Genomic DNA, 25,638 nt, shown 5'->3' with positions numbered 1-25,638 from the left:
AAAAGCCAACATATCAGACCATGCGTGTAAAATAGCTCAGCCCCCTTTTATTGTGGACCTTCCACAGCATTGCTGGGTAGAACCTCAAATAACAATAGACCTATCAAACAACGTTATAGCTAATGCCACTGTATGTAAGACCCTGTGCAGGGGGAGTGGAAGTCTTAAATGGGGTGAACAGCCTATGGTGGAAGAGAGTCGAATGTAGAGAGGCCAGTTCAAATCTTGCTCAACATCTTACCAGCTGGAAGACCTGGTTGAGGTCACCGAAGCCAGGCTGTGTAGCCTAAACCAGAGCCCAACGACCCGGTTCTGGCTCCACTTCATCATCTCCACATGTACCACCGCTCGAGCCTGTGTCCTCCTCTCCAAAAATGAGATAATAGTTCTTTTCACACTGAGCTGTTGAGATGATTCAATGAATGATGCATTAAAAAGCACTCGCCTCGCGCCTGGCACATGGAAACTCTCAATAAAATGAGCCAGTATTATCACTGCCCTTATGAAATTAATGTCAGAATCAGATGAGGTCTTCAGGATAACATGTGACTGGAGGAATAGTAATCAAATGTAGGGTCTAATCTCTTCCCCTGGGATCTGTGCCTCCTGACTTTCCTTCTCTGACTCTTCCCTCTCTAGGTCCTCAGGGTCCTCCAGGGTATGGCAAGATGGGTGCCACTGGGCCAATGGGCCAGCAAGGCATCCCTGGCATCCCCGGCCCCCCAGGCCCCATGGGCCAGCCGGGCAAGGCTGGCCACTGTACCCCCTCTGACTGCTTTGGGGCCATGCCAGTGGAGCAGCAGTACCCACCCATGAAAAGCATGAAGGGGCCTTTTGGCTGAAGTCACCATCTCCGTTAGATGAAGGACCCATTGGGAACACATGGCTAAAACTTACAGGACTCTGTGATGGGTTGTGAATGTTTTAATTTTTTAATTGCTGTTAATATTTTTTATTGATAAATAAACAAACAAAACTACCTGCAATCCCACTTCCAGTGGGGTTTCTCTGGTGCTGCAGCTGCATCTCCCTGTCATCTTGCTTTTGTCTTTTGGTTCTTGAGTAAAAAAAAAACAAAACCCAAAACGGGCATTTCCTTCATTGTCTGTGGTCAACCACTGCAGTTAAGGGATGTTGCTCTACGGGGATTCCTAACTCAGCTCGCCTTTCCAGATGCTTCTGGGTCATCCTTGGCCCTGGGGAACTTGTGTCTTGTTCTCCACAGCACATTTTTCAACATCAGAAGAGTGGCTCCACCTTGAATCTCCTGAAGAGTGAGCCAAAAGCCAGTTTGGAGACCCCACTTCGGTCTCATAAAGGCCCCTCCCTACTTGTCTCCCTATAGATGGAGACCCCCAGTGTTTGGGATCCCACCCGCTGCCTTCACTTCTCATGCGTGACCCGAAGTCAGGTTGCACCTCAGGAAATGCCACCCAGCTGCTGCAGTGCATCCATCTGTCTGCCTGCATGCGGCCTCCCGTGCTGCTCCAGTAATTCTGTGATGAGAAAACCTGTGCAAATAGGAGAGAGACAGACTCCAGCCCTGGCCTAGGCGACCAGGGAATGCTTCTCCGGGAAATGAGATGGAACCTTCTGCCTGTACCAATGCACAGTGCTGTCACCAGCTCTCCTGAACTGCAAATGGCATCTTTGGCTGTTCTGGCTAATCTAGCCTGGGTGATGTTTCCTGTGCCTCAGCCTAGGCCTTCAGAAATGGCTTGTACTAAGGCGGTCCTGGGCAAGCCACCATCAGGTCTCAGCTCGTGGTCCAGAGACCTGGAGCTTGATGATCTATCTGCTGTCACTGTCTCTGTATGTTAAAGGGTAGGAAGGAGCAGGGAGGAGATGAAAATTGACTGTTACAGCCTTGAGCTTTCTGTTTCTCTACTTTTCAAATCTCTTGTCCTGATAGGCTGGCTGCCCTGTGAGAAAGCAACAGGACACAACCAGAGGGACTTCCAAAGAAAGCCTTTTTACTGGTCCCAGCTTTCTGGAAAGTTTATTTAAGTTGGATAAACTTCAAAAGGCTTGTAGATCAGGCTCAAAAATGTACCCCGAGTCCAGATGCTTATCCAAACTGCCTGAAGCCTTCAAACTGGCTGTCAAATCTCTCCAGAGCTGCCATTTCCAGCACAGTTCTGAAAATCCTCTCTCTGTTTGGGACCCAAAATATCAGGAGGCCAGAAACTTTGGATGGCTTTTCAGAAACGTTGCCCTGTTTATTTCCATGCCAGGAGCAAAAGTGTGCAGGTGGCCAGAGGAATGAGATCAGGAAGGCTCAGGGAACTGCCCGAGTATCTCACATGATGTTTTTGGATAAAGGAGGAGTCAATTCTTATTTTATCTCTCACCAGCCATTCTAACATCAAATGTTAAAAAGCAAATGCATCATCTCTGTATTGAAGTGGCAGCCAGTTCTGGACAGATGCTAAAGTGCTCCCACTGGAAGTCCAGCTTCCACCTCCAGCCCAGCCTGTGCAGTGCTCACTGACGATGGGCGTCATGATAAGGAGCAGACTGGCATGAGTAGAAAGCAAGAGAAGTGAGGAACAGCTGTTGAATGGAGCAGGTTGGCTTTGAAGGCCAGTGAGGAAAATCGTTAGAGGAAACATCAGACTCACCCACTTTGAGGCCACCAGGGAATTCATCCTTACAGAGTAAATGATGCTTTCTTCACTTTTCTTCCTGAGTCAAGTTCATGCTACTCTTTGGGGATTCTACGACAGGCTAGGTTTAAGCTTTCATGATTTGAGCACTTGTCTCTCTGGAGTTGAAATTGCCGTATTTTCTTGGACCATGAAGAACCAGATGGGAAGCTGAATTTTATAGTCTCTTCTGTTACTGTGGTCAGCCAAAAAAAAAAAAAAAAATACAGAGATTTTGCTGGTAAATTCAGGAGCTGGCTAAGCTGGCGAGGAAGGGAGGAGGGCATCAAGTCTTTCCCTCCTCAGCAGCTTTTTCTTATTTCTGCCCTATTAATCCTCAATCTTTATTCCTTAGTCTAGTCCAGGCTTTTAAGGCAACACACAGATCATACAGATTGGCAAAGTCTAACTTGATGAATCCATTTTCTCTCTTTACTTTGTGCCAGGAACTGTACTAGGCTCTAGGGAATCAGAGACAAACTAGACAGATGTGGTCCCTGCCTCTTTGGTGTCTATGGGGAGAGCAGAGAGTTAAACAAGCAATTACAATGAAGTGTAATGAAGTTACAATGAAGATGGGGTGGTTCCAGGTGTCAGGGGAGCACCAGACTGAGGACCTGACCTTGCCTGGATAAAGATGGATGTAGGCAGAAGATACAGCATGTACCAAGGTCCAGACAGGATTGAGTGCAGCAAGCTGAGCCATGGGAGACCTGCAGTGCGGTTGGAAGGCAGATCGTGAGCTGGGGAGACTGGGAAATAAGGAGGGTCTTGTATGAAGACGTGCTGAGACAAGTTTGTCTAATTTTAAGTTCACTAATAGCAGAGTGAAGAATGAATTGGAGGTTCCTTATTTTGAGTAACCCTGTGGTCTATAAGATGGAGAAAAGGCAGCTGTATGTTTATTCTGCAAAGAAAACCCCCCAATTTGGTGCCTTCTGGAATCTAAATCTGCCTTTTCCCCCTGTTGCCAGAACTGAACAGAATCTATTTAGATTCTTTCTTCCCTTGTGGTCTGTTAACCTCCTACAAGACTAGACCTTTCTGTTGTCCTGAACAGTCTATGAGAACACAATTTATTGAGGTGCTCTCCTCACAGTGTGATCCCATCACCAAGGGGAGTCTGTCCAAATGCCACCTCTGCTATTTCCATTTTTCTGTTGGTTCTGTGGAAAGCTTCAAATCACCTCTGATCCACAGCATCTGAATGGAACTTGAATTTTGGAATTGGATATGGAATTAAAGAATTAATTCCATAATAATTAGATGGGTGCTGGCATTCCTTCTCAGTAAGCAATACTGAAGCTTGATGGTAAGCCAGGATGCCTGGGTGGGCATGATGTGTCTCTGGGGGAGATGATCTTTCACTACCAAGCACCCTTACCTCTAATGGATCAATCACGGGGCTTCCCTGAAATCAGGAAAGTGCCCCGTGCTCAAAAAGTTCTGGAATCCAAGTTTCCCCCCTTTGGCTAAAACTGAAACAATAACAGGAATTTCCCCACCCATCCCTGTCTGCCTCAGGTAGCTGGGATTTTAGAAATGAACTGATTGTTTTTCAGTCTTTAGAAGTCCTGATCTCCCTTTTATGTGGCTGTCCCCAAAATAAACACACCTGGGCCCTGGACGTTGTCTTTGGCTGACATCTGACTGCCTGAGAAATGATTTGGGTGACCTTGTCCCCAAACAGCACAGACATCCAGCAGAAAGTTTTCCTAAGAGCCCTCTGCTGACCCAAGGGGACTATGGACATGGAATTCTCCTAGGGTTTAATCCTCGGCACCTAGAGTACTGCCTGTCAAGTGATAGGAACTCAACAGGTTAATAAGTCTGTGTAATCAAATGAGTGTGAGTCACAGTTACCCCAGTTTACAGGCTAGGTGTCACTATTCTCTCTCTTGGCAAATATTCCTTGACCTTCAGCCCAGTCTGCAAATTGCTTCCTTTCAGAGATTTTACAATTCAATTTGAACAGGGTCGGGGTGGGGAAGCTTACAAAGGTAAGCCATAAGACCTACTAACTACAAAATATAGAGTAAATAAAAGATGGTGAACCTGGGATGAAATCCTGGCTTGTTCACTTATCCTTTTGCTGGCAGGGAACTCATCCTCTCCGCCTCAGTGCCTCATTATAAATGGGTAATAGTGTCTATCTCAAAGAATTGTTGTGAAAATGAAACCACACATTGTACTTAGCACAATGCCTGGCACCTGGTAAGCATTCACTGCAGGATGATAGTGATGATAAGGACAATATCAACACTGACCTTCACTAAATTCATGGCAGGCACTATTTTAGGTACTAGGGATAGAGGATAATTCAAGTAGAGACAATATGAAAACAAATGAGGCAGTGACATGATAGATGACTAGTGTGTGTGTGTGTGTGTGTGTGTGTGTGAAAGTGAGTGAGAGAGAGAGAGTGCACACGCACAGGCAATGCTATTTTAAATGTGGTGTCAATGAATGTCCACCCAAGGAGATGATACTAGAACTAAGACCTGAATGGCAAGGATGAGCCAGCTAAGTGAAGAGCCAAAAAAGAGCGCATTCCAGACCCAGGGAAGAACTAACCCAAAAATCCGGAGGTGGAAATGAGCTCTGAAAGTCCCAGGGTGCAGATTAGGCCAGCATGGTTGGAGAGAACCAGGAGGAACAGCAGTGGCAGCTAGTGAGGCCAGAGATGCAGGCAGGGTCTAGGTCATTTAGGGTCACAAAGGCCAATAGGATATTTTATTATATGACTTATGGAAGCCTTTGGTGGAGTTTAAGATCTGATTTACATTCAATATAATTACTCTAGCTGCCTTATGAAGAACAGTGTGGAGGAAAGAAGGAAAGCAGGGATACTGGCTAGGGAGCTTGTGTAGTGATCTGGGCCACAGATTGTGTCTTGGAGTAGGGTGATAGTGCAAACAGAGAGAAAAGAGAAGACGTGGGTCTATTGTTGAACTAGAGCAAATGGAAGAGGGAGAGAATGTGGAGAAACAGGCCACGCAAGAATGACGCCAGGTTTGGGGTCTGAGAAGCTAGGTGAGATGAAGGAGGAGAGGAATGGGTTTGGGGGGAAATATCAAACAGAATTCATATGCAAGACAAGCTAGAATATGACACAGTGATGGTACCAAGTACAAAAGGAGATAGGCCAGAAGGTGGATAAGTCTGGAGACGGGGGGAATACGGAAGGGTTAAGTGGAGAAAGGGATTGGAACTGATCTTTGAAGGACTGAAAGGCAAGGGCTTTGGTCGGTGAAAAGAATAGTTTGAGCATATGTGTGGACATGAGCAGGTGTAATAAGCTCATTTTTCTAATCTCGTACAAACAGCTGAAATCTGAGGAAACTGAGAATCAGAGAGGTCAAATAACTACCCAAGATCATACAGTTAGAAGTGGTAAAAATCAAGATCCTCACTCCAAAGCAAGAATGCTAAATGGTGGAACTGAATCCTAGGAATATAGACAGAGGCCATAAGGCTTAAGTTTGGAAGGGTGAAGTTGAACCAAATTGTGAAGGGCCTGGGAGTGCCAGAATAAGAAGTTGGGTCTTACTTTGTAAGTATAGGGGTAGATGAACATTGTGAACTGTTCAGTGGGCAAGGAGCATGATCAGCACTGTGATTTTGGAATGTGCCTGACTAGATAGCTAGAGAGATGGGCTGGAATGAGTAACGCCTATTAACACTATTCATTTACTTAGTTAAAAAAAAAAAAAAAGTGTCAGACACTGCACTAAGTACTGAGGCTATAATGACAAGGAAAAACACACAATCGTGTGCACACGGAAGAATTTCAAGTTAATCAAACCTACAACCTGAACCACCAAGCTCTAAGGAAGTACACACTATTTATTAGGTCACTTAGTAACTAGGATCTGACCTACTTTGGAGACCATTCAAGACTTTCCTGCTGAGAACTGGGGATCCACTGACACCAGTTCTAGTCCACATTGCATAGCAGGGCGAGTCATTGCCACTCTGGATCTCGGTTTCTCCACGGAAGAGGCCCTATATTATAAAATTTCCTCCCATTTTGGCAGCTCCGTAGTTTCTTCTCCGAAGACCACAGATCGCACTCCAAAACGCCTGGGGTCTTGGTGTTTTAGCATTAGAGAGAACTTCCGCCTTTGCCTCTATCCCTTCGAGACCTCGAAAGGTTCACCGTTGTCACGGCAACCGCCTTGGAAACTCGGGAGTGACGACAACTACGCCTCTATCCCACCTTCCATTTGACAGGTTTTGACAAGGCTACCGCGGCAACACCCCACTTAAGCGTCTCTTATTACCCGGGCCTCACCAGCCCCGGGGCCTCCCCGAGGGCAGAACGGGGGCGGGGGGATCAGCCGCGCCAGCACAGTGACCAAAATTTCCAGAAACTGCCAGCCGAACCCTAGCTCCTCGGGCCTCTCTGGCAGACACGGACCTACTCCCTACGCGTAGCGTCACTTCCGTTTACCCAAGGGCCTAGGATTGACAGCCCCAAACATCCAATCAGAAACGGCCCCGCCCCCTGATCGGGCGAGGGGCGGGTGTGAGGCCAGGAAGCCTCGCCCTTCGCCGACGTATGACGTCAGAGTCGCCATGGCCAGCTATCCGTATGGGCAGGTGAGTGTGAGGGACCGGCGAATCTAGGTAGTGGCCTCGCCAAGGCCAGCCGGGCCTCCTCTACCCCGGCTTTACTTTCTCCGCGCCCTTCCCACGCTGAGGTTTGCTTCAGCGAGGCCTCGCGCTGGAGAGATGGGAAAAGGGACGGGCGGTCGCGCCTGTCTCACGTCACGCAGGACTGCACTTCTGGGAGGTCGCGTCGCGCCCTCTTTGACGTCGCGCTCGCGAGGATTTGGGGGCCTTGGATCCCACAGACCCAGAATGGATCCGCCCTGGGCCCCGCACCTTCACAGGCCTTCCACGGGGCCTCTGGGCAGGGTCATCGGCGCCGAGAGAACGTTTAAAGTACTGGTTCCGTCGGCATCATTTGAGGTGTTGGGTGAAAATACCCCCCTTGACGTACTGCATCAGAATAATCAGGAGAATCTGGGGTTTTAGCAGGCTCCGCAAGTGATCTGGTTTGACTTCGGACTTCGTACAACACCTCCATTTCACATATGGAGAAAGTGAAACGTAGAGAAGACACAGAACTTAGCTAAAGTCACCAGGCAGTTAGGCAGCAGAACCTGGGGCTGTGGCCAAATATCTCTTCCCCACTTGTCCGCCCGTTCTGATCCAGCCAAGATCACCACCGCAAGGTGATTCTGCAGCAGAAATCCTTTGTTGGCTGACAGAATGATAGGGTGGTTAAGTGTAGTTTGCAGTCAGGAAGGTTCACACCTTGGCGCCATTGCTTTTTTGAGTCAAAATTTCCTCCTCTGTAAAATAGGACCAAATAATAGGATCCACTTTACAGAGATGTTATCAAGAGCAATTGTAAAGCATCTGGTACTACTAAGAGTGTGACAGACCAAAAAAAAAAAGTGACAAGTGTTACCATTTCGTATTTTGATTTTTTTTCCTTTTTTTTTTTAACAGAGGCATTTTTTTAATTAATTTGTTTGTTTGTTTGTTTTGTTTATACATGCACTGGGTACAGTCAGAAGCGCGGGAGGGTGCGAGAATTCACCAGAGCCAGAGCAGGGAGCAGAGCAGGCAGAAGGACCAAAGTACACTGCTGAGGGGAGCAGCAGGCGGCAGGAGAGGTCTGCGCGCCATGTGGGACCCTCCTCCGGTGGCAGGGGAGCAGCCCAGGGATCGAACCAGTGCCGCAGAGGCCGCGGGCAGCTTGGCAACCCAGCGCTCAACCGCTGCGCCACCGGGGAGGCCCAGTATTTTGATTTTTACTAGACTTCCTGGAAGGTCAATGCTGGGAGGGCCCTCAAAATAGTCACCTCATTTTTAAGTAGAAGCTGAAGGAAAGAGAATACTCCTGAGTTGCCCAAGATCACACTAATTAAGGAGATAAAAACCCATATAGGAAAAACTGGAAAACATGAGCATATGGATATTACAACTGAGTACAGTCATATGCCAGAACACGGGACAAGAACCCTTAGAGGGAGTGCAGCCCCATACAGGTTTTTGTGCACATATTTGGACCTCCATTATCTCAGGCATGAAGGCCCTGTAGGCATGCTAGCGGGAATAATTACAATTTACAGCTGTGCTATAAGCCCCAAGAGGTTAAATGACTTGCCCAAGGGTGAGGCCAGAGGCTTGAACTTTTATTGCATAGTTGGACTTGGGAGGGAAAGAGATGCCAGCCTAGGTAGGGGTTAGGAGGAAGTATAACCTAGTAGTGTTATCCAAGCTCTGTTCCCCTTGCTGAGTCTTAGAAGATGTTAATAATATTGCTACCCGAGGAGGATTCTGTGGGGAAAAGAGGGTCATGGGGATACTGTATTAAATACTGAAGAAGACTTCGTTCACTACAGGCCATCTCAGAACTCTTAAATTGGTAATACACATTGTAAATCTGTCAGAGAGGGAGAGAATATACAGTATTTCTTAAACTTACTTAAGTAACTGTGAAACCCCACTCTTATTTTATGTCTGGTCATTTTCTTTTGGTGATACTAGCATTCCTGAGGAACACAATGTCACTGTGCCTGGCTCTGACTGGAATGTCTGCACAAGAATCACCTAGAGGCTTGTTTAAAAAAAAGAAAAAGTGTATACTTTTTAAAGATTTATTTATGCATACGAGCGCTCGGATACAGGCCAGAGGTGCAGGGGGTGAGAGGATTCACCAGAGACAGAGTGGGGAACAGAACAGGCAGATCTACTGAAAGCACTGCTGAGGGGAGCAGCAGGCGAGACAGGAGATGTCTGCTGCGCCATGTGGGTTGCTCCCTGGCAGGCCATGCTGCAGAGGCTGCGGATAGTTTCCTAGTGCTGTGCCTAACCCCTTGCGCCACCAGGGAGGCCCAAGAGTACACTTTTGAGTTCCACCTCAGACATGTTCTGCATTCAGAAAGGAGGAATCATGAGTGAAATATTGAGACAGGACACAGAGAGAAGCATGTCTGGAATAGAAGAAATGTTTCCTGCCCCTCCCCTCGCCAGCCCCTCAACGGACACACACATGGTACTCTTGTCTACTTGTCCAACCCCTGGTTCAAGCTCTTTCAAAGAATGGAAATGGGTTGTTTTAAGGCGTCTGAAGGCTTAGTCAAGGCTGCCTTCCCTTACCTAGTACATTGCCCTGGGGGAGTCCAGCCTGTGGTTAAACTGCCTCCAGTTTTAATACTGGGGCTAGTAAAACTCAAGTATCCTTTGGTCCTGTGTGGGAACCAGTTTGATGGGTTTTAGTGCTTAAGAGCGTGGTCTCTGAGGCCAGAGAGATTTCGCTTTAAATCCCTGCTCTGCAATTTCTTTGCAGAAATGTCTTGTAAAAGTCTGAGGCTGTTTCCTCTTCTTTAAAATGGGGTCATAAGTGTTACTGTGAAGATTAAATGAGTTAATGAGATAATAATGTAAAAAGCTTGGCATGGTGTTTGGTATAAATACTCCCTGTGGAAGAGTGATATAGATGACATAAATTATAGAATTGGGTGGTGTTAAGTGGGAGTAATTACAAGATGCTAAGACAGCACAGGCAGATACCTAAATCTGTCTTGGGGCAGGGGGCGGGGCGTGAGGAGAAGGGAGGTTTCTTAATGGAGGTGACATTTAAACTAAAAACTGGGGGCCTCCCCGGTGGCGCAGCGGTTGAGCACTGGGTTGCGAAGCTGCCCGCAGCCTCTGTGGCGCCGGTTCGATCCCCGGCTGCTCCCCGGCCACTGGAGGAGGGTCCCACATGGCGCACAGACCTCTCCTGCCGCCCGCTGCTCCCCTCAGCAGTGTACTTCGGTCCTTCTGCCTGCTCTGCTCCCCGCTCTGGCTCTGGTGAATTCTCTCACCCTCCCGCGCTTCTGACTGTACCCAGTGCATGTATAAACAAAACAAACAAACAAACAAATAAATAAATAAAGCATGCCTCTATTAAAAAAAAAAAAAATACACTAAAAACTGGATCCCTGGCCAGAGTTAGCTGTGTGGTGAAAGGAATGGTATTCCAGTAGAGGGAACAGCAAGCACAGGGGCCAGGAAGCAAGTAATATGGCCTGGCGTTTTAGGAGGAATTTAAGGAGATCGGTCTAGTTGTAGTGAATAGGGGTTAGGGTGGGGGTAAAAAATAAGACCTGAGCCTCCCTGGTGGTGCAAGGGGTTAAGCACCGCACTATGAAGCAATCTGCAGCCTCTACAGCACGAGTTCAATCCCCGGCCTGCCAGGGAACAACCCACATGGCGCAGCAGACCTCTCCTGACTCTCCCGCTGCTCCCATCAGCAGTGTACTTCTGTCAATCTGCCTGTTCTGTTCCCCACTGTCTCTGGTGAATCCTCTCACGCCCCCACATCTCTGGCCTGTACCCCAGCTCTTGTATGCATAAATAAATAAATCTTTAAAAAAAAATAAGACCTGAAAGGTTAGCAAGGACCAGATCCTAAATAGCCTAGAATGCCATTTGGGGGAGTATGGACTTTATCCTAAGAGTAGTGAGGGAGCCGTGAAAGAATTTTCTCTTCTGCTCTGGAGCTATTATCATGGGCCGCTGTGAGACTGGGTTGAAAGCAGGAAAGCCTGGGCCAGGGAGACCAATTTCAGTTAGTGAAGTCCTGTAAGCTCAAGAGAACAGTGACCTTGTGAAATAGCTGTGAGAAGCATTTGGGAAGTAGAATTGAGAAAACTTGTGTGCTAACTGAGGTGACAAAAGATAGAAAAGAAAGAGGACGTGCCCAGGAGGGCTTTAGGTTTTGTGCTGGGGGGTAGGAGGTACCAGTCACTGTGGTGGAAACACAGAGGGAGGAGTGGATTTGGAGAGCAGGTCCAGGAAGGGCTGGAGATATGGGCCTGGGCTCAGGAGAGATGGCGCTAGGGAGAGAAATTTTGGAGTGTCAACACAGAGGTGTGACATGTCTGGGGACAGTTCTTGCTCACTCTTTATTGGCAGCAGGTTTCTGGCCTTTAAATATTTGAAGATGCTCTGCAGACGAACGCCTGAACCCCTCCTCCTGTCTTCTCCTGATTGTTTGCCCCTTGGATGATCTCTAGCCTCCTCCCATGGGCACGTGAGGGCTAGCTCTGGGGTCTGGGCTTGACTTTGCAGTGCCAGCTACCCTCTTCCCCAACAGGCCTCGGCATGGCCACGCTCTGCTGCCTCTGAGCTTCACAAGGATCTTAGGAACAGAAGGTGAGCTCTCAGAGCCACGAGAAAAGATGGGACTTCTGAGTGGGTTATTTAGGAGGAGGTGAGCTTTGCACCACTTGTGGGGATGCAAAGAGATTCTAGATTATGCTGCACAGAGTCTGTCAGGGACTGAGAGGTTGGCCAGAAGGGCCTTGGGGAACTCTTACAACACTGCGTCTCGCAAATTGGGTCTAGGTGCTGGGGTGAAAAAGGAATAAATTTTTTTCAGTCTTCCTGATTTCTGGACTTGAAACCTCTGTAAGATCACCTAATCCAGCCCTTTCCCCTCCACCCCTGTCCACTGTAGAAATCCACCACAGTCCACAGCTGCATATAGGACAGTCCTTGGCACATGGTCGATGCCCACTCCTTTATCGAATGAACACACAGAAGAGGATAGTGTATTGAAGTCACACAGACCCTCTTTTAGTCCCAACTCACTGGTTCTAGCTGTCTCATAGGCACATTATTAAACTTTCTGCACCTTAATTTTCTCATCTGTAAAGTGGAGATAATAGCACTTGCCTCCTAGGACCAAGGATCAGTGAGTGCTAAATGAACTGGAAAGATCTAGCAGAACCTCAGTAAAATGTTAATTGTCCCCTCCCACTACCCCAATATATCAAGTGTAATTTATTTGCAATTAGTAAAGACCTAGGGATAGTTTTCTGTGACTCTTTGGAAACCAGGTTACTGATCTCTCTTGTCTTTTTTTTTTTTTTCTTTTCTTTCATAATCTTGTATCTGTCAGCATGAAATGCTCTGGGGAAAACTGTCTAAAGGGCTGGCAGCTTGGAGAGTATGGTTTTCATTTGTGGCTCAGAACTTTACTTAAAGCTTAATTACCCTGAGAACCACCTTCCCCAAAACTCCCCAGCCTGGAACTGGCCTCAGTTGGTGTGTCTACTTTCTCTTCCTGTGCAAGCTGGAGACCGGAGTCATTGCAAATCTCACTCCCCATCTGTCTCGTCCCTAATCTAATTAGTCGCCAAGTCATGTCTAGTCTATCGCTGAAATAGCTTCAGAATCCATTCAGAGCTGTTCTCTCCAGCTCCGGGTCTGCTGTCTGGCTCAAGTCCTGCCCGCCCAGCACCTGGGCTGCCGCCTCCCCTCAGGCTCATCCTTCCCACCGCTGCTGGTCTGCTGTTAATTTTCTAAACAAGACTCTGATCACATTCCTCCCCTATTGGAAACCCTTCTTTGGGGCTGTTTTCTCCAGCAAACTCTCCAAAGTGGCATTAGTTTGTTCAGAAGGCTTGCAGGTGCCGGGCACTGTACTGGGCCCTGGAGTGTGGGTGATGAGTGAGGCCCACTGTTGCGTGGGGGAGTTGATAGAAATTTCTCTGAGACCCTGGTTACTCACCAGTTAACTGAAGTGCCATAGGTGGGGTGCTTGGACAAGGAATATGTAAAAAGCCTGCCTTTCTGAGTGCACACTGCATCCCTATTCCTGCCTCCTGTTTTTTTAGCCCACTCCCTGCTTGCTCATAGGTCCGTGTCCTTGTCTTTTTTCTCCTTCTGTTTGGAATGTCCTGCCCTACTTCTTCTGGAGTGCCTGTGCATCCTTCAAGGCCAGAGTCAATATCTGACCTCCTCCAGGAAGCCCTCCTCGACTGACTTCATGCCTTTGCTCGTTTGATTGCTCATTTATCATTCAACCAACAGAACAAGTCCCTCTGCCCATGCCTCCATTGTAGGATTTAAAGCAGATTTTTCTGATGGCATCAGTCAGATTGTGTCAGAGTTATCTGAACCCTTCAAGGACGGGCTGTATTTGATTTTGTGCTCCCAGGCCTTGCCCAGAGCTGACAGTATGCTCACTTTCTGACTGCTCGCAGAATGAGGCCATTTAACATTTGTGCCCCTCAGGGTCTTTATCTGAAAATAGACCTACTAATACCTTCTTTTTTCTTTTAGAGGACTGTTGGCAGGATTCTGCCAGTAGCGTTTGTGTGCACATGAACGTGCTTTGTAAACTGTCCATTTCCAGGGCTCTGATGCAGGGCAGGAAAGAAAGGGTTTAGTTGCTCGCAGACTGCCTCAGACCAGCAGTCCCCTGGAAGGTGAGAGCATGAAAGTCAGAAGACGTGGCAGCCTCTGCTCTGTTGGCGTGAGGGCAAGGCGGTGCCTCGGGTGCTGTCGGGTACCCTGGCTTTGCTCATTGGGCTTATTGTGGAGCAGCTATTTCCTGGCTTGGTGTCCAGCCCATTCTTCGGGTGCATCCAGACTCTGCAGCATCCCCACTTCTCTTTCCATCTGACTCTATTCCTTAAAGAAAGAGCAGTGTGGCAGGAAGTGGTGGGGTCACTGGACAAGGATGTAAGGGGTGCGTGTGGGGCAGTGTCTAGTCCCACCTCTGCCTCCAACTCCCAGTGCTACGTGAACCAATCCTTTCTCCTCTCTTGGCCTTAGCTTCCTCACCTATAAACTGAAGGGTTAGGTAAACCCTCTGCCCTCCCAGGCACCTCTCCCATCACACCTCTCTACACCCCTTGGGAAGAATTTGTCATTCTTTAAGTTTCATCCTTTAAGGAGCTCAAGTGCTGCTCTCTCATGGAAACCCTCCATGATTGCACCCTCTATTCCTGGCAGGCCCATGCTCTTGGCATATGTGTCCATTTTAAACATCTACTTCCTGCTGTTTTTTTTCAGATGTTACAGAGTGTGCCTCTGTGTCTCCTGTCAGCTGTGAGATCCTTCGGGAGGGTTCACTCATCTTTATGTGCCCCCTCCCCCACAGGCACCTGACCCGGGGTGTAATGTATATGGAATATATAAAGCCATAACAATAGCAGCTGTGATTCATTGTTTATTTACTTGATGCCTGGCACTGTTGTCAAGAACTTTATTCCTTATATTAATGTTTTGCAAACTCTCTTTTCAGATACTATGAGCTTCTGCAGCTTTTCAGAACCCAGCAAGGGAGGGGGCCACATAGTGGGGATGTGAGAATCCTCACCTTGGTTCAGCCAGAGCAGCTTTCTTCTTTTACCAGTTTTTAAAGTTTCATTTTATTAAAAGATTCCTTAGCTAAAAATTAAATTAACAAAATTCTGCTGCATTTATTTCTTGTAATCTACAGTATAATCCAATGAGGAAGGGATTATTATATCTTATTTGTGAGGCAAGAAGCCTTAACAAGCTTAATTAAGCCCTGGGCCCACAGTGATAAACTGAGCTGGCAAGAGCAGAATTTTGAATTGAGATTTTCTTAATGACTTCATTGTCTGTGAGGGAGTCTTGCTACCATGACAGCTTCCAGGGTGGAAGGGCTCCCAAAATGCTGAGTGGCAAGGTGGAGTGCCTGCTTCCTGCCCTCCCTCGAGAGCCTCCTTTCCTTGAACGAGCAGACCCCCTTTAGATGAAGTGTGAATTTGGCTGTAGCCTTGAGGTAACTCTCAAACACTGTGTATCAAGCACAATCAAAAGAGAAAGTCCAGGCTCTCAGTGGCCAGGGCCCCATGTACCATGCAAGTTAATCTAGAACATGTCTCAGTGGTGCCAGCCTCAGAGCTGAGCCCAGCTGTGCTTTGTGCTCTTGAGCTCAGCCTGTCTGCAGATGTGCTGGGCTGTGCTCTGCCAGTCTTGTGCTGGCCATTTAGGGAGATGGAGCTGAGCACTCTAAGCTCAGGCGTCCCTGGCAGGTGGCACAGGAACATGGGTAAGAGAAAGAACGCCGCCACCCCCGGTGTGCTTTAATGAGCAGGTGGCCTGGGCTTAGCAGCCAGGAGACCTGGATTCTGGCCCCAGCCTTTCCACACAGTCTGTAATTTTTCTGGACTTGAATGTCTTCCTCTGTAAAAGGGTGTTAGCTAAACATGTAGTGAGTGCTTATTCTGTGTCAAAGTGCTTCATGTAACTCGTGTCGTTTAATTCACATGAATGGGAGGTAGGCCTGGGAGGTAGACACTAATTGTTATTCCCATTTTACGGCAAAGGATATTGAAGCTTAGAGAGGATAAGTCATTTGTCTAGTAAGCGATAGAAGCTAAACTTGAATCATCTTTTTGGCTTTTGACCATTTACTGGATTGTCTTAGGAATAGAATCTCCCCTGCCTGTCTCACAGAGCCATGAGTAAGGATGGGGAAATGTGTTTGCATCTAGAAGGGTAAGCAAGATATGCTATGGACGTACCCATGGTCCGGATACCTGGTTTATGACTGAAGAGGGTCGGGGGAATGAGGCGGAGACCACATTTGCAGTGTGAATTCTGCAGATAGAGATGGGAATGCTGCAGGGTGAGGATTTGGAATTCTGTTTGATTCATTTGCCTACTTATTCATACAATCAATATTTACTGGGCATTCATTCTACACTGGGGGCTGGGAATGAAGTAGCAAACAAGACATGATCTCAGCCCTCATGGGGCCCCTTGGAGAACAAGGAAGGGGAGCCACGAGGGAAGGATTCCAGCCCTGACTCTGCAGGTCATTGACAGTGTGACCTTGGGCAGGTTGTTTCTCCTGCAGAAGCCCCAGGTTCCCCATCTGAGCAATGGGATCATAATTCCAGTGCTGCGTGCAGAATCAGTTGCTAGAATGGTGGAGCAGTGGCAGTGTTTTCTAACTCCACCATGCGACACCTTGGCTACTTTCTAGCCCTGTCATTCTAACTGATATCTTGCTCTTCTTGCAGGCAGGACAAGCACCTGGAGCCCCTCCGGGTAGCTATTATCCTGGACCCCCCCATGGCGGAGCCCAGTATGGCAGTGGAGTGCCCCCCGGTGGTGGTTATGGAGGAGGTCCTGCCCCTGGAGGGCCTTATGGACCACCAGCCGGTGGAGGGCCTTATGGACCTCCCAACCCTGGGGGACTCCCAGCAACTCCAGGAGGACCATATGGCGGTGCTGCTCCAGGAGGCCCCTATGGACAGCCGCCTCCAAGCTCCTATGGTGCCCAGCATCCAGGGCCTTATGGACAGGGACCTCCTCCAGGTAAGTAGGAATCCTGGACTCTGGGTGCCTCTGTTCTCATTCTGTGTTACCCAGGGCCCTTTCTGCCCTTCCTGTGGATGTGTGGGCAGCCTGGTCCCTGGCACCTTAGCGTCTTGCTTCCAACTTCAGCTTTGATCAGCAGCATGTAAAACATGTTAGTTAGATTTGTTGTAGTAACAGCTCTAAAATCTTTTCTGGCTTACAACAACAAACATCTATTTCTTTGCTTGCTCATGCTTATTTACTCTTGCTTACATGTTGGCAGCTGTGGTTTGGCTGCCAAGCTTCTCTTTCCACCTCTCCTTTCCAGGATCCAGGCTGGAGAACAGCCCCAGTTTGGGATAAGCTGCTCTTGTAGCAGAGGAAAAGAGCAGGAGAGTTAATGGGGTGCACAATGCCTCTTAAAACTTCTGCTTTGAAGTAGTCCCTCCACTCACATTCCACTGGCCAAACCGCATCCCTGGTTAAGCCTGTCAGTCGGATGGGCATAGATACTCTTTTTCTGGAGGGACTCTGCAAGCCGGCAGTGGAGAGGCTGCACAGCGCTCTTACAGGGAAGGGGGTAGGAAACAAGCAGGCCACCAAGGTGGGGGAACCCCACTTCCGAGAGGGAGACTGACCACTGTCTGTAGAAAGATAGGATGGAGTAGTCGTTCAGAATTTGGGCTTTTTCCTACTGGAACAGATTACTTCACCTTTTTAAGCATCAGTGTCCACATCTGTAAAATAGGAAAATGTTGATGGGATTGTGAATAAAAATTGAACGAGAAGGTACAGGTAAACACTGGGTGCGGTCTAGCATGGAGGAAGAGCTTCATAAACAGTCTTCTGAGAGGACTCCCCCTGGGGCGTTCATAGCAGAGGTCTTCAAGTCTAATGTGACAGCAGACGAGACAGAGACAGTGACGCTGTACATGAGGTGCTGGACACGATGGGTGCAGGGCTTGCCATTCAGTGGAGGCAGAGAATCTTCAGCGAAGATTTCTGAATGGTCTCAGCCAGGGGGGGTCAAGGAAGGTGGTTGCCCAGCCCCCTGCTTTCTCCTAAACACAGTCAGCCTCTTCACAGAATGCTTTCTCCCAAGAGATCAAGCCAGTAGCGAGGCAGCCTGGAAATACTCTGTGCACCTGCTGGGCCTTCAGGGAGTGGCGCTGCCAGTGTCTCTGCATTTATACCCAGGGTCCTGCGGGAAACGCACAAACCTTGGGGCTCCAGACACTGAGCCAGTGCCATTTGTCTTGTCGAGACCAGAGCTTCTTGCTGTTGGCTTTCAGCTCAGCAGCTTCATGGTGGATTTCCTTATCCTTTTAAAACCTCGTCTCTGGGCCTACCTGTGGCCACTGCAGGGAAAGGAGCCCCTGACTATGAGAAGTAACCCTCCAGGGCCTGAAGCCAGAGGTGACCACTGGGGCTAGAGAGCAGAGGAGAGACGAGCTCAGACTTAGCTGCTCAGCTTCTGCAGCCTCCTCTGGCCTGGCCGCCATTGCCTCCTCTGCTGCAGCTAGTGACCCCTGCAGCAGTGCCTCTTAAAGTGCCATCCATTGTCACCTGCACTGGAGCCGCCTGGACATCCCCTCAGTGCCCTGAGTCCAGGATCTCTGTTCGAGCACCATGAAAGGTGCCCTACTGCCCACATGAAGGATCCCAAAGGCTCTTGAGACCCAAGGGGTCTTTCAGCCTCCTTACCTACCCACTCTCCCATCAACCCAGAACCCCCGGGAAGTACTGTGCCCCTGCCACATGCTTATTCTCCCCACCTCAGCTCCTTACCATCCTTGCACACCCACTGTGAGTATCCCTTCCTGGATGTGTGACTGCACACATCCAGGCCCTTTGCTAAGACTTTATTTTGCTGTTATCTCATTTCCTCATCACAACAGCCCCTGGTCTATTTTAGAAATGGGGGAACCAATACTCAGAAAATTAAACAGTTGCCTGAAGTCACAGAACCAGAAAGATCAGAGCCAGGATTTGTGTACAAATTCTTTGTTTCCAGAGCCTGAGCTCCTCTGTGCAAACTGCACAGATTACACACATTACAGAAACCCTCCTGCCTGGGACTCTGCCCCCACTCCATCCCCCCATGGCACGGCTGCTATTTTAGGAAGAAGGTGGAGTTGCCTGATTTCCCATGCAAGGAGGTCAGACTAGTCCTTCAGTCCAGCAAACCTTTTTCCTGCTGACCTCACCTTTGGGGCTGAGCAGTAGTTTCTGAGCTCCACACTGCCCAGGGCTGTCTCCGATACTGCCCCTGTGAAGGAGCCCTCTCTTTGTGGCAGTTAATGCAATAAAGCCTGCTGAGTAAACTCTGTAAAACGTACCAACACTGCTTTTTCCTAGGAGACCTCTGTGCTTTTCCACATTCATCCACCACTGTTCCCCACCCCCAGCTTACTCAGCGTGTCTTTCCAATCCAAATCAGGGATCCTTCCCTCATCCTGGACACACACAGTTACTCACACACACTTAAAGCTGTTTACTCTTTACAGACACACAAAGCTTTTGAACCAGGACAACAGCACTAATAATAGCGCTTAGGTTGTACCGGGTTGTGATTTAAGGGTTTTCATATATTAACTGTATCTTTTCATCTATTAGCTATAGCTTCACAATACACTTACAAAGGAGATACTGTCATGTCCTCATTTTACAGATAAGAAAACTGAGACACGGAGAGTTTAAGTAGGGCTGCAAAAGAAGGGACAGGGAGTTGAATTATGAGACCAGTGCTGGAATCTGTTCAGAACCTCAGAACGTGTGAATCAAACACCTTCCCTTTCTGTGTCTGTGCTGGACCCTGGACACTCAGAGAGACTCAGAGATGACTTAGACTGGGGTCCTGCCGGCAGGTTGTTCCAAGTCTAACTTGGAAGAGGGTGAGGAAAAAAACATGTACACAGTGGACTGGTGAGGATCAAGGGAGGAGGAGTGTGAAGGAGGAAGGAAGGAGGCCTGCCCAGGGATCAAAGAATAGGGAAGGTCGTATGGCGGGAATAGCATTTTCAGTTTTGAAGGTTGGACAGGAAATGGATGCAAAGTGATTAGGAAGAAGGGGATTGGAGGTGGCCCAGAGTGAGTCAAGGCTGGGGGTGGGGGTGGGCAGTGTAGGTGAGAGCAAGTGTAGTAGTTCATCTGGGCTAGAACAGAGGCTTGAGGCGGACAGTGGTAGGCAGAGCAAGAGAGATGGATAGGAGTAGACCCCATTGCGTGGGAACCTAGAATGCTCTTTTAAGGATGCTGGGTTTTGTAGGCAGTGGGGAGCCTTTGAAGAGTTTTGAGTTAGGGTAGGGGCAAGTTGATGAGAATAGAGTTGAATTTTACCAAGATTACCTCACAGCAACTGAAGGGTGGTGAAGACTAGCTATCAGGATCATCTGATTAGGAGTTTTTGGTTTGTTAGCAGCAGTCCTAGTGAGAGGTGTCTAACCCAGGGCAGGTTCAGTAGGAATGAGGAGGAGCAGATATATCTACATGGAACTGACAGAATTGGGCACTTCTTTGGATATATGGGATGAGAAGGTGTCAAAGATGTTTCCAGGAAGGTTTGGAAATGAGGATGTGCATTGGAGGTGATGGGCAAGGAAAAGAGGGGGAGTTTGGGGACCCCAGTACACTGGTAGCTCCTTATGGCGGGGACCAAATCTCCACTGTACCAGGGGACAGAGGTGGCCAGGTTCAGTCCCCACCACAGAGCCCTGTGCTCCTGTGACTCAAAATACTTGTCTCTGGCCTGTGCATGTCAGATTCTCAGCAAACCTTTTAGGTTCCCATTCTCTGGGGAAGAGATAATCCCCCTTTTCAGATAATCCTTAATCTGCTGGACTCCCTCTTCCTTAGAAACTTAAAATCAAACAGAGAAGTGACTGGAGAACACTATAGGAAAAGCTTGAGGGATTCATGGAGCAGAAATCAACTGCAGATAGTTTTGAATCTGCATCAAAGTTCCTCTTCCATCGGAGTAAGGATGTTGGCCTCATGGAAACCAGGGGCTGCGTGGGTTTGTGAGGCTTTGTGGGTCGGGATAAAATGTAGGCAGGCAGGCACTGAAGCTGGCCCATCCCAGCATTTCTGGGGTTTGGCCTTGAGACCTGGGTCTGACTTCCTGGTTTGCACCCCTTCCTGCAGGTGGTGCTCCTCCCAACGTGGATCCTGAGGCTTACTCCTGGTTCCAGTCAGTGGACTCCGATCACAGTGGCTACATCTCCATCAAGGAGCTGAAGCAGGCTCTGGTCAACTCCAACTGGTCCTCGTTCAATGACGAGACGTGCCTCATGATGATAAGTGAGTCCTAGCCCTTCCCCCTGGGCTTCTGACAGACACAAAGCTCCTTTCTTCCTTCCTTCCCTCCTCAGACATACTTACAAAGCCACTTACTCACACACCCTGCCCCTGATAACAGTCACCTGATATCTGACAGTGGGCTGGTGGGCTTCCATTCTGAGGAGAAATCCTTTGGCCAGGTAGGATTTCAAATAGGAAACTGGATTCAAGGTGAGATCCCCTGGAATAAGCTCTTTTCCTTCAATTTTTTCCCTCAAGTTCTAGACCTTGCTGAGTCACAAGCTAACTTGTTTCCCTTTTGACAGAATGACACCTCTGCCCTGAAAGGAGATGGGGAGGGGGTGGAGTGAGGGATGTCCGCTACTAAACCTGCAGAGAGCACGCAGCTCTGGAAGGGGCGGAAGGTGGCCAGCGTGGGAGGCTGGTGCAGATCTTGATGAAGGTCTTTCTGGGTACAGACATCTGGGCCTCAGGTCTGTGGTTCTGGGGAGTCTCCCCTATAGCTTGGTGAGAAGGGCTATTTCAGTGGCACTGGAGGACCCTTGGCCCTCAGTTTTGAAGCCTTTCTTCCCTCTTTTCCTCCTCCCTGAAGACATGTTTGACAAGACCAAGTCAGGCCGCATTGACGTCTACGGTTTCTCAGCCCTGTGGAAGTTCATCCAGCAGTGGAAGAACCTCTTCCAGCAGTATGACCGGGACCGCTCGGGCTCCATCAGTCCCACAGAGCTGCAGCAAGGTGAGGGCCATGGCATATATACTAAAGACATTTGATAATTATGGAAATAGGCAGGGACTGCTCCGGCAGAGCGAGACCTGTCTCGACTCCTTGAGGCAGAGCAAGGGGTTTTCTTTGGTCTCTGACTGACTGCCACGCGTCCAGCTGTACTCAGCACAGACCCCTGCCCACCCCTCAGTTTCCTTCCCAAATCCAGGACCCCGACAGTTGGGTCTAAAAGTAGCAGTTGGGGAACCTGAAATCACAGCTCCAGGTATGGTCCTGATTCTGATTCTAGAGGAGGGTAGTTAGTGGGTGACAAGAACCTGAGAGGGAGCAAGGGCTCCCCAGGGAACCCAGCCCCTGTCCTGACTATAGATGTCAGTCCGACTGAGGAGTGGTGGGGGTACGCTCACCATGCCTGCACCCTGGTCACAGGGAAAGGAGGTGACCTGTCCCATCACTGGACCTTTTGCCAGGTCCTGTCAGGATTTTGGTGATAATAAAACAATGAAACTAGTGTTTATTGAATGCTTGCGAGGTGCCAGGCCCAGTAGTCAGCACGGTTAGCATAGCATCCATTCTCCCGGGTTACAGTTACTGTTTACTGTTCTCCTTTGGGAGGGGAAGCCCTTATTATTACCCTTTTGTAGATGCGAAAGCCAAGACTTGGTATAGGCAACTTCCCATAGCACACTGGGAGCGAAGATTTTCACCTGAGCTGCTTGATTTTGCAGTGAGGATGGAGGGGAGCCTCCCAGGTGGAGGTTGTACAGGCTGTGACCTTGTAACTGCCCGACTGCCTTGGCGAGTGAGATGGCGGGGATTCTATTATTTTTAACAAACAACACTGAGTGCTTATTCTATGCCGGGCACTGTAATGAGCACTTTATGTGGTCATCCTTTAACTGTTACTAGAACCTGCAGGCAAGTATTATCCCCATTTTAGAAATGATGAGACAAGGTGGTTCTCGGGGCTCAGGCGTCCTCGTGCAGTGCAGACAAGCCAGAGTGAGCATGGCGAGACCAGTGTCGTGCTGAGGCCCCTGGCCCCTGACTGAACAGACAGTAACGGAGACTTGGAGGAACAGGGATAGGGGCTTCCAGTCGAGGAGAGTGTCCAGACACTCCTGGTGCTCTGCCATCTTGGGCAGGCCCTTGGGACGTCTGTGCCTTGCCTGTCTGCTTTGGTGCCCGTGCCCTCGGAGTCCCCTGAACTGCTCTGCTCCACGGACCTGGCTGCCGGAGGTGCTCACAGGAGGTTTTCTATCTTCTCTGTGTGCCCCTGCTCTCCAGCTCTGTCCCAGATGGGCTACAACCTGAGCCCCCAGTTCACCCAGCTCCTCGTCTCCCGCTACTGCCCACGCTCTGCCACTCCTGCCATGCAGCTAGACCGCTTCATCCAGGTGTGCACCCAGCTGCAGGTGCTGACAGAAGCCTTCCGGGAGAAGGACACGGCTGTGCAGGGCAACATCCGGCTCAGCTTCGAGGACTTCATCACCATGACGGCTTCTCGGATGCTCTGATCCCGCCCATGTGCAGAGTAGGGTGCACCAGGGGACCTGCCCTAGCTCCTCAAGGGAGGGGGAAGCATGTGGGCTTCTTTAACTGCCCCTCCTAGAAAAAGATTTCTGCCTTGCCTGATTCAGCACTGTACCCCAGGAGGGCGGGGAACCGCCCAGTAGCGGGGTCCTGGGCTGAGGCCACACAGGGACCTGACCTAGGAGAGGACAGCAAGTTCACTGTCCTTACAGCTCTGAGCATTTAAATGGCACAGCCTTGTGCCAGAGCAGGAGATGCCAGTCATTGCAGTGGGGTCCATTCAACTGGGCTCCAGCCTTTAGCTTCCCTTTCTTCCCCAGCTGCAGCGGTGAGTGTCCTCTGCTCTTTCCACTAGCACTTGTGGCCTCTCGCCTGGGCTGTCCCAGCAGACGGACTGTCCATCAGTTTCTCCAAAGTGGAATCTGACCAGGAGTGAGGGAGATGGCCAGGGCGCCAGAGGCTTGGCTCCACCTCCCCTCGGTCTGTGGGGATTAGCTTCTGGCTGTCTGGGGACTGGCCCCGCTCAGGGGGCTTGGGCGGTCTCCTGTCTGGGCATCTGTGGCCAGGCTGCTGCCCTCTGCAGCTTGTACCCTCACTTGCCTGACATTCCCCGCTTGGCTTCAGTCTCCAGGGGACCGCTGCCATCTCCCACTGCCAATGCTGTTTTTATTTGCCTTTTTTTTCATTTGGGGCCAAAAGTTCAGTGAAACTGTAAACTTCAATAAAAGGACAAAACGCTGGAGTTCCATGCTTCCCACCAACCTCCCCAGCGGTCGGCTCATGTCCTCATCCACTCCGCCACTCATTCATTCCTTCATTCAGTGAACGCTTGGGTGCATGCTCTGTTGCACACCATGCAGAAAGGAGCAGTGCAGGCTCACGTCTCTGTGGGGCTGCGTTCCTTCACCATGGTGAAGTTGAAGTGTGGGCCCTGTTGAGGTCAAGTCAGTGTTGCCTAGGAGAGGACAGGAAGCTGTTTCACTCAGGGCTGGCATTCTGCGATGGGAGCAGCCACTCAGCTTTTTACAGTGTGGCCTTTTTATTGTCTCAAGCCCTAGTTTTTATCTTGCAGACAAACTGCATTTATTAAGTCATAGCTTTTATTAAGCACAGACATCTGTACTTGCCAGCTGGGTCTTCAGATCGGAATGATAACCATTCTACACTGAGTGTCCACAGTGATCTGACAAAATTTCAATCAAGAGCCAAGACACCAGACGTTCTGGTTTGCCTGAGGGGCCTTATCATGGGTAATGGTGTGATGATCCTTTTGCTTTGGGGAATGAAGATAAGAAAGCAGGGCTCTGCTCCCTGCAGTGGGTGGTGTGGTGAAGTCACCATGATTGTTTTAGAGCTCAGTGGGGTGCAGCAGATCTGGTGGGTGCAGCCAGTTCAGCCCCATTCTCTGGGCTGCCGTGGTGCTAGAATTAGATGGAATCCGGTTCTCAGGGGCCAGTCCTCACCTGGAGCTGGTGTGCCCTCCATGGCGCCACTGGCCCAGCCTGTGCCAGCAGCCTGTGTCCTCCTCTGACTAGTAGAAATGTCTGCCCGATGCGAATGCCCAACCCTCCCACCTTGAACACCCCACCCACAGGCTGTGGGCTTCTCACTTGGGTCGCCCAGAACATACGTCGCTATTCTATAAGTCAACCCTCGGTACTGGGGCCCGCGACATCTCCCCCACTTCCTTCCTTTCCTGGTCTCCACAGTCCTGGCTCCAGCAACTTTTCTCTGTGCACGCTCCCCTTAGCATCTGGTCGTCTTCCCTGAATTTTCTCCAGTTCACCAGAAGCCCCCAGATGAGGTGTAAGACCCTCTGTGGTGTGGACTCAACCAGTGGAGTATGGAGTAGAACTCAGCTGTCAGGGAAGCTGCCGTTCCTGTGCTCCCACTGAGCCGAGTGGCTGCTCAACCCGTCTTTGCCACGGTGCCAGCCAGCGTCTCACCTTTGTGCTCAGGGGGGCTGCGGCTCCCGGAACTTTGTCCGCCCTTGTGGGCATGGTTGGCTCTGAGCCTGAGTGCCGGCCGGCCCACCTCACGCCACACGTGGCAACTCCAAACCTGCCTACAAACTGGAAGCAGTTTTGGGTCCTAAGGCCAGCGGGAGTGCGGCAGGGCCTGGACAGCCTATCTGCCCAGCAACACCTGTGGAAATGGCAACCAGAGCTGGGCCACTGAGTCACCTGGAGGGCTTGGTGCTGCTCCAGTGAAAGTGTGCTGCCTAAGGGGGTTGCCAAACATTCCTGGGCTGGGCTACTGCAGGCCCATGTTTGCCCCACCTCCTGGTGGGTGAGATGAGAGAGA

General features: G+C 49.6%; 2 protein-coding genes and 1 long non-coding RNA gene across 12 annotated transcripts in view; 2 read left to right on the top strand and 1 right to left on the bottom strand.

Annotated features, from left to right (window-relative positions):
• Window positions 1-1,081, top strand: part of COL16A1 (collagen type XVI alpha 1 chain) — a 57,921-nt gene extending 56,840 nt beyond the window's left edge. For all 9 annotated transcript variants that reach the window (XM_037500951.2, XM_037500950.2, XM_037500949.2 and 6 more), the window contains one exon: window positions 640-1,081. In XM_037500951.2, coding sequence (XP_037356848.1) covers window positions 640-842 — 203 coding nt within the window. In that variant the 3' untranslated portion in view covers window positions 843-1,081. The remainder of the gene's footprint in view (window positions 1-639) is intronic.
• LOC119237007 (uncharacterized) lies at window positions 924-7,066 on the bottom strand. The gene is made up of 3 exons (XR_005123171.2): window positions 6,527-7,066; window positions 2,622-2,841; window positions 924-1,511 (listed from the first exon to the last, which is right to left on the bottom strand). It is a non-coding gene; the product is annotated as an uncharacterized LOC119237007 (long non-coding RNA).
• Window positions 7,067-7,200: 134 nt separating this feature from the next.
• On the top strand, window positions 7,201-24,220 carry PEF1 (penta-EF-hand domain containing 1). Of its 2 annotated transcripts, XM_037498821.2 has the most exons (6): window positions 7,201-7,247; window positions 16,499-16,796; window positions 20,922-21,077; window positions 21,670-21,813; window positions 23,089-23,335; window positions 23,655-24,220. In XM_037498821.2, the coding sequence occupies exons 1-5, from the start codon at window positions 7,224-7,226 to the stop codon at window positions 23,316-23,318; spliced, it is 852 nt and encodes a 283-aa protein (XP_037354718.1). In that variant the 5' UTR covers window positions 7,201-7,223; the 3' UTR covers window positions 23,319-23,335; window positions 23,655-24,220. The 2 variants fall into 2 exon arrangements, with proteins under 2 accessions (XP_037354718.1, XP_037354717.1); XM_037498820.2 differs by having other exon boundaries at window positions 23,089-24,216.
• Window positions 24,221-25,638: the final 1,418 nt, after the last annotated feature.

Source organism: Talpa occidentalis, unplaced genomic scaffold, assembly GCF_014898055.3.
Source record: "Talpa occidentalis isolate TD23 unplaced genomic scaffold, MPIMG_talOcc4v2.1 talOcc4.9, whole genome shotgun sequence".
NCBI classification, from domain to species: Eukaryota; Metazoa; Chordata; class Mammalia; order Eulipotyphla; family Talpidae; genus Talpa; species Talpa occidentalis.
The sequence above is the reverse complement of the archived record's forward strand: the minus strand, read 5'-3'. Positions and strand labels throughout refer to the sequence as shown.

Excerpts from the sequence above, each read along its gene's own strand:
- PEF1 (XM_037498821.2), top strand. The coding sequence starts at position 7,224 with ATGGCCAGCTATCCGTATGGGCAG. Across the intron at positions 7,248-16,498 it reads CCAGCTATCCGTATGGGCAG|GCAGGACAAGCACCTGGAGC; the intron begins GTGAGTGTGAGG and ends CTCTTCTTGCAG. Across the intron at positions 21,814-23,088 it reads TCCCACAGAGCTGCAGCAAG|CTCTGTCCCAGATGGGCTAC; the intron begins GTGAGGGCCATG and ends CCTGCTCTCCAG.